This window comes from Thermobia domestica, chromosome 7 (genome assembly GCF_964235325.1).
Source record: "Thermobia domestica chromosome 7, izTheDome1.hap1.1, whole genome shotgun sequence".
In the NCBI taxonomy this organism is placed as follows: Eukaryota; Metazoa; Arthropoda; class Insecta; order Zygentoma; family Lepismatidae; genus Thermobia; species Thermobia domestica.
This window is the reverse complement of record NC_137460.1, coordinates 82,172,694-82,186,540: the sequence shown is the minus strand read 5'-3', so window position 1 is coordinate 82,186,540 and position 13,847 is coordinate 82,172,694. Positions and strand designations below refer to the sequence as shown.

Genomic DNA, 13,847 nt, shown 5'->3' with positions numbered 1-13,847 from the left:
TGCCTGTTTTTCGTAAGTGGAAAGGGGTAATAAAATGTAACTTACCACAATAATAGATAATATTATTCTACACCCGAAAATACGAATCGGAAGAATTTTCAGCGTTGCCATCCATAGAAATTACAGTGTGACCAGAATTTGAATTACTCAAAAATCTAGGTACAGGCAGCGACTAGAAAAATGAACTCAACGGTAATTGATGACTTATCATGCTGTCTACGTTTCTTGTTTACTACTTTCTAAATTATGCTTCTATTTATTTTCTAATAACTTATTTATTTTGTAACAATTTATGTAAGGTTTATAAAATAAATAGAAATATTATTTAAAAAGTAGTAAACAAGGATCATAGACAGCATGATAAGTCAATTACCGTTGAGTTCATTTTTCTAGTCGCTGCCTTTACCTAGATTTTTGAGTAATTCAAATTCTGGTCACACTGTAATTTGTATGGATGGCAACACTGAAAATTCTTCCGATTCGTATTTTCGGGTGTAGAATAATATTATCTATTATTGTGGTAAGTTACATTTTATTACCTCTTTCCACTTACGATAAAACGGGCAAAAGAAAAAATATTAGTTTTTCAAAAATATTTAGTAGTCTGGAGCCTTAAAGCGGAATCCAAGGCGCTTGTCGGCTTACATCCGAGAGAAACTGTCCTCCATTTGAACTCAAAACCGAGACTAATGCGATACGTCTGCCGATCCACGAAGGACTCCTGATAAAAATACGTCGTACTGATCTTTACATCCTTGTTAATATAATTGTCAAAAGTCATTTCAGAAGGACAAAAAGATACAGATGCGCAAGTGAAACCATTATACAGAATTACATATGGACAATTTGAAAATACTGCAGAGTACAAAAGAACTAATTTAGTCCAAGTTTGTTCACTATGAATTTTATTAGTCCATGTTAAAGGAATACAACGACTTAATTTGCATATCAGTAAGAAAAGTTAATAAAGATACGAATTATTTGAGTCCACTTTGGCTCTGACCCATTTATACATAAATAGATGCAAAAGATACTTCTGATTTCAATAAATGCCTCTCGTAGGGTTGGTATGGCCCCTCCCCCAAAAAAAGTACGGCATTTCGCTGTATTTTATCAATAGTAAACATTATTAAAACGAAACAACATTTAGAATTTTTCTGTGATTGCAATTGCATAACTGTAATAATAATAATAATAATAATAATAATCGAAACATTCAGAAACATAAAAAAAAGTAGTATAATCTCTTTGAGTAATGAATGGAGAATTTAGGTCTGAATATAATACGAATAATATACAAGTGTGAAACGTGATAACCCACAAATGTGTGTTCATCAAAATTTTACGAACACTTACACTTTTACGAACATTTTTCGTTTTTTGGTTTAAACCAGTTAAAAAAAAAATGGTTTAAACCAGCCAACCCTGTCCCTAGTGTTAGCACAAGTATTAGGACATTAAATTAGTTTTTTCTCTCCGCTACTAGCGATAAAATCCGTAGTTTAATTTTATCCGTGATGAGCGATTTGTCCCTTGAAGACTCATTCCGAAGAGCGGTTTTCGAGGCACATCTTCAATCTGCTGTGAATAATAAACTTATTCGCTTAAACGAATAGATGATTTAAACGTAAAAATGTCAGTTCTTCCGAATTTTAAAATATCTGACCAATAGGTGGGTAACCGTAAGTAATAATTTGTAGAAACTTTTCTAGCAGCCCTCGTCGTACCGATGTAACTTCCATCTAGAGCCGCTATTGGAATACATTTATCAAATAAACTCATTGGAGCTCACGAAGGGCATTGTTGGTTAGACAATCCACAGTATGGACAGGCCACTAAAAACTACTTTAAAAAAAAAAAAAGTCATAATATGCGGGAAACGTTACTCGTATTGAATATATAGCATGCGAATAAAATTAATTGGAAAGTATGATTACACTAAAATAATAGGCGGGTGGTATATATGGGTGATATATACAGTGAAACCTCTACTAACGGACACCTCTGTAAAGCGGACACCTCTCATAACGGACATATTTTGTAATCCCCAAACACTGTAATAGGAAAAACCATGTTGACAAACCTCTCTAAAGCGGACACTCTCTAGTACGGACACGGACACTCTTTTCTGTCTCTTATAGGTATTATTTACCTCCATATTACGGACATTTTCTCTAGAAGAAAGTTGAAAAGTACAGAAAAAGTACATTTTCAGTAATGCATACATGTATCACCAAGGATGCATTGTAATAACATTCTTCCTCGTCAACTAGCTGTTCAGAAACTCAGATGAAGCGTCTTAGTTTAAACACAACCTCATATCCTTTACTTGCGTTCTACTCCCACCCAACCTGTTTTAGAATGAAAAGTGATTGATAGTTGCCTGCCATTTGGGATGACACGTCATTCTACTGTTCCGCTGGATCTGTTTGGTATTTTTTGTCCGCGTATACGCATATTGGCTTAGTGCCTCTATTTGTATAAGGAAATCTTTTTAAGTCATTCTGCATCGAATAAGCAATAAGGTGTAAGTTGTTGTGAGCTTTCGAAATGCCACAAGAAGCGCTAATGTTAAAATCGAATTGATTGAATTTTCGAAGAATACTGAGGTGTGCGAAGGATAGCTGAAATTTTTTGTATCGGTAAAACACAAGCACTTGAGATAATATAAAACCAAGACAAATTAATAAAGTTGTGGTGTGAAAACGACAATGAAAATAGTGTCTCATTGCTTTGAACGAAGTTGGTGTGCAAGTGAATGGTTTTGTAGAATGCGGAATGAAAAAATTCCTGTGTTAGGGTTGATGCTAAAAGCTAAGAATTTGGAGGTAGCAACAGAAATGGATGTTTCAGATTTCAAGGTCTCGAACGAGTGGTTAGAGAAGTTTCGGATTAGACACAAAATTTCTTTCAAAGCGATTTGTGGAGAATCCGCAGATGTCTACATGCCCACAGTCATAGAACACCAGAAGAAGGTGGTTTGATAAATTACCTTCAATAGTTTGTAATTACATATCACCTTGTTTACCAATTTACGTAAGAAAATATCGAAACCTCTCTATAGCGGACAATTTGATTCCCCACGGCTGTCCGCTTTAGAGAGGTTTCACTGTATATATATATCGGGATCTCTTAAGAAAGTGGATAATAACAATCTTGACAATATTTGCACAGAATAAGATTTTAACAGGGTAGCTTTTTCGAGCAGGGGGGGGGGGGGTTGAAACCAAGTTGAGCGAATTGAAACTTACGTATGATAAAGTTCAACATAATTTTGTAATGAATACACAATAAAAATTTATTTACCTTAATCTATGTAGGTTTTTTTTTTTCAATTTTAAACTTTTTTTTTCCAATATTTCGTAGATTATTCGTGAGTACTTTTTCAAGGACATTATTTTCTAAGAACATATCTTACCTGCTGCTTCACATATCTTTCTGTTCTTAGTTTAGGTAAGAAAACTATTTATTCCTAAATATCTAAATATTAAAAGTGTTCAATTTTTAAATTACAGTCATAAAGGTCTGCCCTTAAAAATAGGCTGATTTTATGGTTTCATGTCACTTCCATTACTCTCTCTCTTTTTCTTCTCTTTTTAATTATACATTTAGGACTAGTTAGCAATTTTCACGCTTATCTAGACTAAGAACAGAAACTAGATGAAATAAGCGGTTCAGTTTTTTTCTTTCTTAGGAATAATAGGGGACGAATGGAGGAAAGAATCAGAAAATTACTACATAAAATAAGGCAAATAACTTACTTTACATGCATTAATACTAGTGTGTGAAATTATTAAAACTTCTATTTTGTGAGTTTTCATATAGGATTTATTTAATGTTTGGGCACAAGTTAAAATTGGAATGGATTTCAAGCCTGACCTACCAGAAAAATAAGTGAGACACTTCAAATATAGATGCAGTGTTGGGTATTTGCAAATGATAGCTCTATTTTGTTTTCAGATTCCACTTCGATATTTATCGACAATAGGATTTCGTGTAGATTCAAAGTTCGTGTTTGTTGGAGTTACTGAGCATGTTTTGTCGATGATGTGTATCTGTTCTGTTGACACGCTAATCTTCAGTGATTTTATTGCAGAAAATATGAACTGCGATTATATGATTTATTCATTATTTGTCGTAGTTTTTATTATATTTTGTGCTTAAATCTTGAAACTAAAATCTGTATTGTTTGACTGTTGGATCTCAAGAGTAGTGAACGTACTGTTACACACGGAAGTCATGGATTATTAAGCTTAGTTTACAACCAGTCTTTTTATTTTTTCTAATTTAATATTTTTATAAAAGACATAGTTGATTTTTTTAAAGGGCTGTGTACATAACTAAGTGTAACAGTTTCCGAAAATATAACAAACACAAGTACACAATATACAGAAAACATGAAATTAAAAACACGATTTAACCAGATCTTAACGTAAGTTATGAAGTACCTATATTCGTTCAGATTGTATTTTGCGGTGGACGAACACCGTGTGTATGGGTTTCCTCGGGGTTCTTCAGTTTCCTGCCACTTTCTTCATTCCATCATTTCATTCACTTCTTATCATCACAGTCTCCTTTAGCGTAGCCGACATAATCGTGGGACGTAGAACTTAGATTTTTTTTTTTTTTTCGTTCAGAGGGTACTGGTGTTGCCCACTACACGAGAAGTACATTTTCAAATTTGGGACTAGACTAGAGACGAGAAGTTACTAGTTTCGTGGCATCACTGGGTCCCGCAAGTCTTAAATCTCCCACACTGTTTTAGTGGTATACTCTTACTCTGAATTGATAGTGATTGTACGAACATAATGAAGAGCTTTTGTCAACTTTTAAAGATACTCATATCATTAGACAATATACTCTAATAATGATCCTTTGAATGTTATATCACAACTTTCGTGGACCTTTCGTAGCGTGGAAGGATTTTGATAACTTCTGGATGAAATTAAGAAAAAAATTGAAATGAGTACTTATTTCACGTTTCGTGGGCATTACTATATGATATGAAGTTAAACGAATCAGTAGGGAAAGAAAAGTCTACATATACGTTTTTTTCGTTTTTTTTAAAATTAGCTAACCATGGTTTACCTGGGCTCAGTATTTGCCTTTGCCGGCTATTATTTATATTGTCGAAAAACATAGATGGAAATGAAATTCCTTCATTTCGAAGTTAATTAAATGTTTTACCGTAAGTCAGAGCACTAAATTTTAGGCCTGAATTCAATAGCCAGATCAATTTGGTCGGCATTTGGCAAAGTATAGGTCAAATGCCTATCGACAAATTAAGATATTTGGTCCCCAATGGTGACTTAACGACCCGGAAGTTTCGCGTCCTGCTAATCTAGTTTTCTAATAACTGTAGATAAAACAAAAATGTACTTTTCGCTATTCAGACTTGAGTGTTCATTGGGAACAAATCACACTAGTACGAAGTGCCAGTGTGTTTACTTCAGCGAAGTAACTTCGAGAGCCGCTCCTGCTTTCTTCTTTGTTCGCCGACATGGAGTCGTGCGAAGATAAATGTATTAACTAATATCACATTTGTTCATTGAATAAAATGTAAACCTGATATGTTGTTTATTAACAATCCTGCCATTAACGTACCGAAAAGAATCATAAAGGTAGTTCATCTAATGTCAAAACATCTTGATATTACCATTTACCTAGTTAATATCATAAGAAAAATGTATCAAACTGAATATTCCATTTTAGAGGTCTTGATTTTAATCAAAATTAAATAGCACTCGTAACCTGACATTTATAGCCAATACAAGCAATAGTCCTATTCAAGAAACGTAATCGTTGCAAGCAATCATTGGGTTTTCTGTTATGTGATTTTTTTTTTTCTTTAAATCCACAATTACGGTAATTTTAAGCAAGATCCTTTAGATGTATTGATTGGTATCATGTATGGCCATCTGTAAACAGACTGTGTAAGGTATGTACAGACGTTGAAAGTCACGTAGCCTCATTTAACGTAATCGCTATCTCGTCTTTGGTGCGAGTGGTCCCGGGTTCGATATAGAACAGCCAAAGGCGTAACCGCTTTTTCAAGCCATCCATCCTGAATGAGGTTTTTCCTGAGTTTTCCTCATTCACACCGAAAAATGCCGAGATGGTATCTAACAGGTCCCAGACCGCCTTCCTTCATTCCCACTGTAACCACATCCGCCCCCTGCTGTCCCACCAACGAGTACTTTTAGGGTATCTGAACTTACCTGGTTAAGACATTAAAGGACATTTCCAAAAAGGGATTATAGAACTTTTCCCGGATCGCCCTCAGGTCTCAACAGTGAGATGAGCATCAAGTACAGAGAGGTTCGGATGTCTGGTCTCGAAATCCTTACGGACATCCAGATGATTGCTCAGACCACGACACACAAAAATATCATTCACACATGCAACAAAAACACATTAAATAAAATACTATGCTTAGTTTTTCTTAAAAGCACTGTGTGAAAGATAAATAATAAATAAGTAAAAAATAAAAAAGGAGAGAAAAACAACACTAAACACTGATATGGATGTAGACACTTAACTATTTCTGTAAATATAATATTACACTTCTAATTTTACGACGTCATAGTCCTTTAGATTTGTATCATATATATAATATAGATGAAATATATTTGGGGGTTCGTGGGAAAGAATTACTAGCATTTCCCATTGAAGAAAAGAAATTATTTGTGTCGTAAAAATAAAGGGTAAATTGAAGAATGATTCTGTCTTTCCAAAACATACAGAGCGTCCACAGAAATTACTTATATAACCTGGTGACGGTTATACCACTTCCCGTGGAGTATGATCACGGAGGAACGTTTCCTCATACGTGAGGGCTTAAATGGCCGTGGATGCCAAAAGTCCGGAAATATATAATTTCTAATTCCACATTAAAAATAATAGAATTGTCGTTCAGTGAAGTAACTGAAGTAGTTTTGAATTTTTTATTTCGAAAAAATAAAGCACAACGGCATTGAAATTTGACTTAGCCATTCAGGCTAGCCCATACTAGGCCCAAATCTCGATAACTTCTTTTTCCTTTTACTGTTTTAGGAGTGAATCTTTAGATAATCTTCTGTAATGCGAAATCAAATTTGCTTCCTTCAACACTTTAAGCAGGGCTATCACCTGTTTTATTATACGTATGTATAAAAATTACCGTCGTTAGAGAAGAACAGTATTAATATTAGATTATGAAGTTTACATGAAAAACACAGTAGTTGGAATTAGAAGTGTTCTGGAAAAAGTGGTACCAGAAAGAATTATATTTAGAGCAACGGGCTGTTAATTTCTATTTTAGTGTATATTTATGTAGTGGTTCGTAAAAGGGTTATGGGACAGATGCTTATTATTGGAAATACGTTAATGATAGCTGAAGATATAGTGTGGAATGTAAAGACTTTTGCATGTATCTCAATTATTGGATTAATGTTCTTGTATATTTTCAGAATGTGGATCACAAAATAAAGTTCCGTTCAAAGAAGGGACAGCTGCCTTTTATCGAACTTAATGGAGAGGAAATCGCAGATAGTGCCATCATTTTAAGAGAACTTGCACAACGATTTGACAAAGACCTGGATGCTGCACTAACCAACGACCAAAAGCTGGTGTCCCATGCGATGATCTCCATGATTGAGAACCATTTAGTATGGTAAGTTAGAAATTGAAATAAGTTTGAACTAGAAAAACAAATCACTGAACAAAGCAGAGTTTATTTTAAAATAACTGTGACAGTTTCGCCAACTAACAGAACATATTGGCTTCTTCAGACAGTGCCTGATGAAGCTAATACGTTCAGTTAGTTTGCGAAACTCACACAATTATTATTTTAAAATAAAGATTTTTTTTTTAAAGCAAATTTAATATGAACCAGTTAGTTATTGAAATCAGTGAACTGATTTTCCCTTTCATATGGATAAAAGTGTCCAAAAATCTAGTGTCTGAGGAATCTGCATAGGACATGTTTAAAATTACACCTAGTCGTTACACACACATGTCGATTTAGCTCTCGATTGATGGCATGATCAATCTGCTAACAAGTGTGCCTTGATTGTGTATGCTGTAGATAAAAATTAGGGAATTCATTATAATTATCAGCTTTTGTACACCATGAAAGTTAAAATACTCATCATACGTACATATATCAAAATGTACGAAACTATAGTTGTAAAAAAATAAACTTGTAAAATTCAATATTCCAAGTAATCAGGACCAATAATATAGGTGAGAATTGCATATCCATGTTGAATAAATTATTTTCCGCCAACTGGGACCTCGTCATATCAATGATACTTGTAGTATCCTGTTAAATATATATTTAAAACCACAGAATTAAATAACACTCGATAATATACAGGTTGTACAGTACAATACTTGATATGTGTTAAATACCATTTGCGACCTTTTTATAAGATGTCAGTTCCGTTCTAAATAAGCAAAATCCAAGCTTTTTGGTAGTAGCTCACTGGCAACATATTTCATTGAAAGGGAAATAGTTAAAACTGCATAATAATTTTAGTCAATAGCACCAGTAGGTCTAGAAAGTATTTGTAAATCACCTCCTTCAAAAATAAATAAATAAATAAATAATAATAATCTTCGCTCTCCTAAGAAGCAAGGTTAGCAACAAACACGAAATAAATACAAAATCAATTCGCATCACTGCCAAAGGATCAAATGATGAATTAATAAACCCATTTTACCAACCCTACCAAGATAAAACAATGACAGTAATAAAATAAAGATATTCTCAAAAATAAAGGCCGTCTTCGGTCCAAAGACCAAAAAACTATATAATAATCTATATAACCTATAAAATAAAAATAATAATTGGTTAAGGTTGTAAATTTCATTGGAGATTTAGGTGTTATCTTTGAAAACAAACTTCTCTTTAATAAGCATATAGATAAGCATATATCAAAATGTACGTAGATGATAGTACGATGTAGTAAAATGTAGATGATAATAAGCATATAGATAGTCTTAAAAGCTCTTAGGAATCGTGGTGTTTTGAAATGGATGTCTAATAGACTTTAATTGTGAGAACTTGCCTAATTCTTGGAGTCACTTACAGTATTGGTCTGATGTCTGGAGTAGAAGAATTAATTATATGTTAAATAGTTCAGAAATTATCCAAAACTTATTTTTCTCATGGTTACGTTGGAAATTTAGGCGATTTTCGGGGAAAACAATAGAAAATGTAAAATTGTCGTTGGGAATTCTGAAGTTGTTGCAAAGAACATTATCGGATCTTAAATTATAGCATTCTGTCACTGATTTCTAATTGCTGCTTGCCTAAAGATGTTCCTTTATATAGATGTTTATCAGCTAGCAATTACTTGGCTAATGTTGCTGTATTTTTTGAGGACTTTTAGTTCAGAAGCAACTCCATACATATTTTATGGAAGGTCGAGGGTATTTTTATCTTTCACATGAATTGTGTGTCTAATTTATGTTCTTTGGTTAGTCATTTAATGTAATTTTTATATTATTCTGATAGGTTTGTTTATAATTATATTTAATTTTGTGCCCTGGAAATTGTAATTGGACATTTGTTATTTCCTTATTCTAATACTGTTGTTGTTATAATATATTTGTGTATGCGTTGAAAATTTGCTCTTTATAAAGACTGATTTTTTCCAACCTTTCTGTATTCTAGGGTTGTAGCATGGTGGAGAACAAAGTTCCCTGAGAATGTTATCAAAGGTTACAAGATGAATCTGCAGCACGCTTTAGGTACAAAGATTCCCAACGGTATCCTGAACATCGTATTTAAGTTTGCATATGGCCGTAAGGTAAGTAACTAAGGTGATAATCGAACGGGGACCTGGTGTGTTCCAGTATATTGAATCTTTCATATTAATTTCAATCTGTGATGATGTGGTCTTCTTCGGTCAAAAAGCATTGGTAAGTTAAGGAAAATTTTCTATCTACAGTATTCTAGGGCCGCGGTGTCGCAATGGTAGAGCGTTGTTCTCTGGTGTATGGGGTCCCTGGTTCGGTCTCAGCTCGCGCGAAGTGAACTTGTGGTGGACAAACACAGTGTGCATGTGTTTCCTCGGGGTTCTCCCGTTTCCTCCCACTTTCTTCATTCCACCATTTCACTTATTTCTCATCAGTCTCCTTTAACCTAACCGGCATAATCGTTGGACGTAAAACTCAGATTTTATTTAATTTCATTTTTTACAATATTCTATGAATAAAAAAATACTACTTCCTATTTTATCTATTCATGCTTCAAATTCTTGATTAATCACATTTACTGAAATTTAGCAACTGTCAGTAGCACAAGAGGATTTTTTTTTTTTTTTTACGTCCATTTAAATTTTTCAGTGTTGGCAAATTTATAAAGCAAACATGATTAGAGACTGTAAAATTGTATATAGGTCGTGAAGTTCCTTGACTCGTCTCTACTTTGGTTTGAAGAAAATTGCATCATCTATTGAAATTATTGAAGAGATGTCGAAAATTAGAACGTTAAAGGTTTATTTTGTAACATTGGTAGCATGCTGCAATGCGTTAACTATATTCGAAAATATAGATGGTAGCAGGTCCTGTTTGGCACAGTACACATGTAATCATAACAATAGGAAGAAATCATCAATGACGATGCGCGTATACATATATATAATATAAGCCACGTACAAAATACATATATAATAGGTTGAACCACACTTCGTGGAAATGGAAAGAAAAAGTACTGTTATATAAAGTAAGGCAATTTTTGTCTAAGTTAAAATGATTATTACAATTGATGTGTACATTTCAATTATATCTTGACTGAATAAATGTAATACTGTAGTAGGAGAGAGCGCTTAAGAATCATATTGAAATCTTATTATTTTCTTCTTTCACATGTATTTTTAAACGTTAGAACTAGTGTAGTAGAAGTAGTTTGTTACTGCAAATAAACTACAGTGAATATGATATTTGAAGCCCTATGTTTAAGTTGTAGATTCAAGTATTAAAATCGATGTTAACTAGTAGATAATAGTGTTTTTTAATTTATAAAGCTGTTGCTGACATTTGTCTCTGTGGAATGGTAACTTGACTGGAAGAAAGTTTGTTAAATTCAGAAATTGCATGAGAATGAAGTAAAAAGTAGTCTGCGTATGTGTATTGAGAAATTTTAATGTATTTACTGCTTTCAGGGAGCCAAAAAAGTAAAAGCTCAAGGCATCGGGGTTCACAAGCCCGAGGAGATAATGGAATTTGGACAGAATGATCTGAAAGTTCTCTCAGATTTGCTTGCGGATAAGCCATTCTTCTTCGGGGATGATCCTACCAATGTAAGTATTGTCAATGAAAAGCAGCTTATTTTGTTACAAGGAAGAGGGCTTTAGTTAGGTGGGTTATCTGAAAACCTATAGTTTTCGTGATCTCTTACGTATGAAGTTTTTATATTTTGTCGTGATAGTTAACATTTTCAGTAACATTGAGAGTGATATTTTACGATACACACAGATTCGATATACATTAATGTTCTGTCAGTTACTATAAAAAGATAATAAAAGCTACTTAAACGATACAGTTTACCCAAAATCTAGTATACATTGTTACTTTTTTTATAAATTGAACACACTTTTTTTTTTTTTTTTTTTTTTTTTTTTTCGGTATTTTCGGTCGAAAATCTCTCCTTCCTCTTCGTTCATTTGGTCCGTAGCTTTAGAATCTGTCGTGTTCTCATTATTCACTGCGGCTTCGAGATTGCTAATTTTTTTCTTCTTTTTCCTAAGACCCTGTTAATCATTTCAAGCCAGTAGAAACAAGGCTTTCCCTGTACTCTGAAATAAGATTGTCAGCTGAAAAATATGTACAAACTGTGGAGAGATTTGACAATGAACCTGAGTGTGACGTTTTTCATAGTAGCATCAATAGCTTGATTTTCCTCCTTTCGCACCCACTCTCGAGAGTCAAATATTTTTTCCCTCAATTTCTAGTTGTTCTGGTTGAATTTGTAGGATACCATTATGATTTCATTCTTACATTGTAACCTCATTCACCTTTTTGTAAGTATAATGCAGATAGTGCCCTTGAGATTGATTTTAGAAAGAAAAATGAAGAACCTGTATATATATATTGAGGAATTTTATAAAAGGCCAATATTACTGTGTGCCATTGAAAGGTAGACTTGAATCGAAAATTTTTCGATTAACCGTGGAATAATAATAATAATAATAATAATAATAATAATAATAATAATAATAGAATTTAAAATCAGAGTAGTAATTTTAACAAAGTTTATAACTAAATCAGAAGGCATTTTAACACAGAGTTCGGATATTTTTGTGAGAACGCTTTATATATACATATAGACGAAACTATATGATATTGGTTACAATTAATATTTTTTCGGGGGAGGTAGATCAAACCAACAGGGCTCTAACAACCTTGTTTTAGCTTACCATTTAGCCTTTTATATTGTTGCAGGACTTAAGTAGGTCATGGATGGATTAAAGAAACAGAAAAGGTAAACTTGTGCACAGTTTGAAGTCTTTCACAAATGCATTTTTAAGTCCATCCTCGTCAGTTATTCCCATTTTATTATTATTATTATTATTATTATTATTATTATTATTATTTTATTATTATTATTATTATTATTATTATTATTATTATTATTATTATTATTATTATTATTATAATAATAATAATAATGATTCATTAAGATAAGTTTAGAGTAAGAGATGTCGGAAAAGGTCTCGTATTTTCGTAGTATTTGTTGATCAAGAACAAATAAATCTAAAGTCAAATCCTACATTCAATGTCTTTTTGTTCTCGTAACCTTTCATTCAGATTAGGAACAGATTTTACTGAGAACGTTCCTGATTTTTGTTTCCCACCATCTGAAAACTACGTGAATTTTATTTTAAAAATTCGACGTGAAATATTAATTTTACTTAGTTATACCATGAGAATTTACTTTATTCTTATTTATTTATTTATTTATTTTTTCCAGTTGGATGTGGTTGCCTTTGCCAATTTGGCTCAGATTTATTTCATTGATAAGGACACACAGTATGCTCTCCGTGACTACATGCAAGAGAATTGCGCCAACCTTGTGGGACATGTTAACAGGATGAAGGAAAGGTAAGCATTTGAATACGTGCTAAATGAACATAGTTAGGTAGCATACATTTAATTTTTGTAACAAGACGACTACGGAAGGAGAAATGTATCAAATTCTTTTTACTAAAAATGTAAAACAGCAGAAACTGAAATGTGTGATATCTAAAATTTTGCGTTTTATATTGGAGGATTAGAGAATTACTGTAATCAGTTCTTTAGAGAAGGAAAATTAAATGGTATTTGGGCTATTTTGAGAGCAGCGTTGATTGTTTGTACAAACTAGATAATTATATATATTGGAGACTCTTTAATTCGAAGTTCAAGGGGGCACGAAAAAAATAAATCATTCCCTTTAAGTTCCATCTTTTTTTAAGGTAAATTATAGACTTTGTCAAGCGTCTACAGCATCATCCATATTTATCGTAGGATCATGGTTCATAAACTTTTTTTTTTCTTCCACAATAGAGCAACCTTTCAAATGGTACAATTCACATTTCGCTATCATGTCCCTGAGGCGGGAATTTTGGGGAGAAGTTAGGATTTTTCTCTGAATATATATATTATTTCAAATTTTGAGTCCCCCTCCTCCCATGGACCCTCTGTGTTGATGCAGAGACCTGAAGATCAACCGAAAAATACTAAGGGTGTACTAAATTTCAAGTTTCTATCTTGTAGAGTAAGGTCGAGAAAAATATTTATCAATAATCCCCACAATGCGCCAGATTACCGCAGAAGACTCTGATCTCAGGTAAAAAAAAAAAAAAATCCTGAGACATCCC

The 13,847-nt window shown here is 33.0% G+C and overlaps 1 protein-coding gene across 1 annotated transcript in view; it reads left to right on the top strand.

Annotated features, from left to right (window-relative positions):
- The window catches only part of LOC145690240 (failed axon connections-like), a gene marked incomplete at its 3' end in the record, with an annotated part of 44,720 nt that extends 31,631 nt beyond the window's left edge, over positions 1 to 13,089 (top strand). The window contains 4 exon segments of the mRNA XM_081764936.1: positions 7,449 to 7,651; positions 9,659 to 9,794; positions 11,151 to 11,288; positions 12,959 to 13,089. Of these exon segments, the coding sequence (XP_081621062.1) occupies positions 7,449 to 7,651; positions 9,659 to 9,794; positions 11,151 to 11,288; positions 12,959 to 13,089 (608 nt within the window).
- Positions 13,090 to 13,847: the final 758 nt, after the last annotated feature.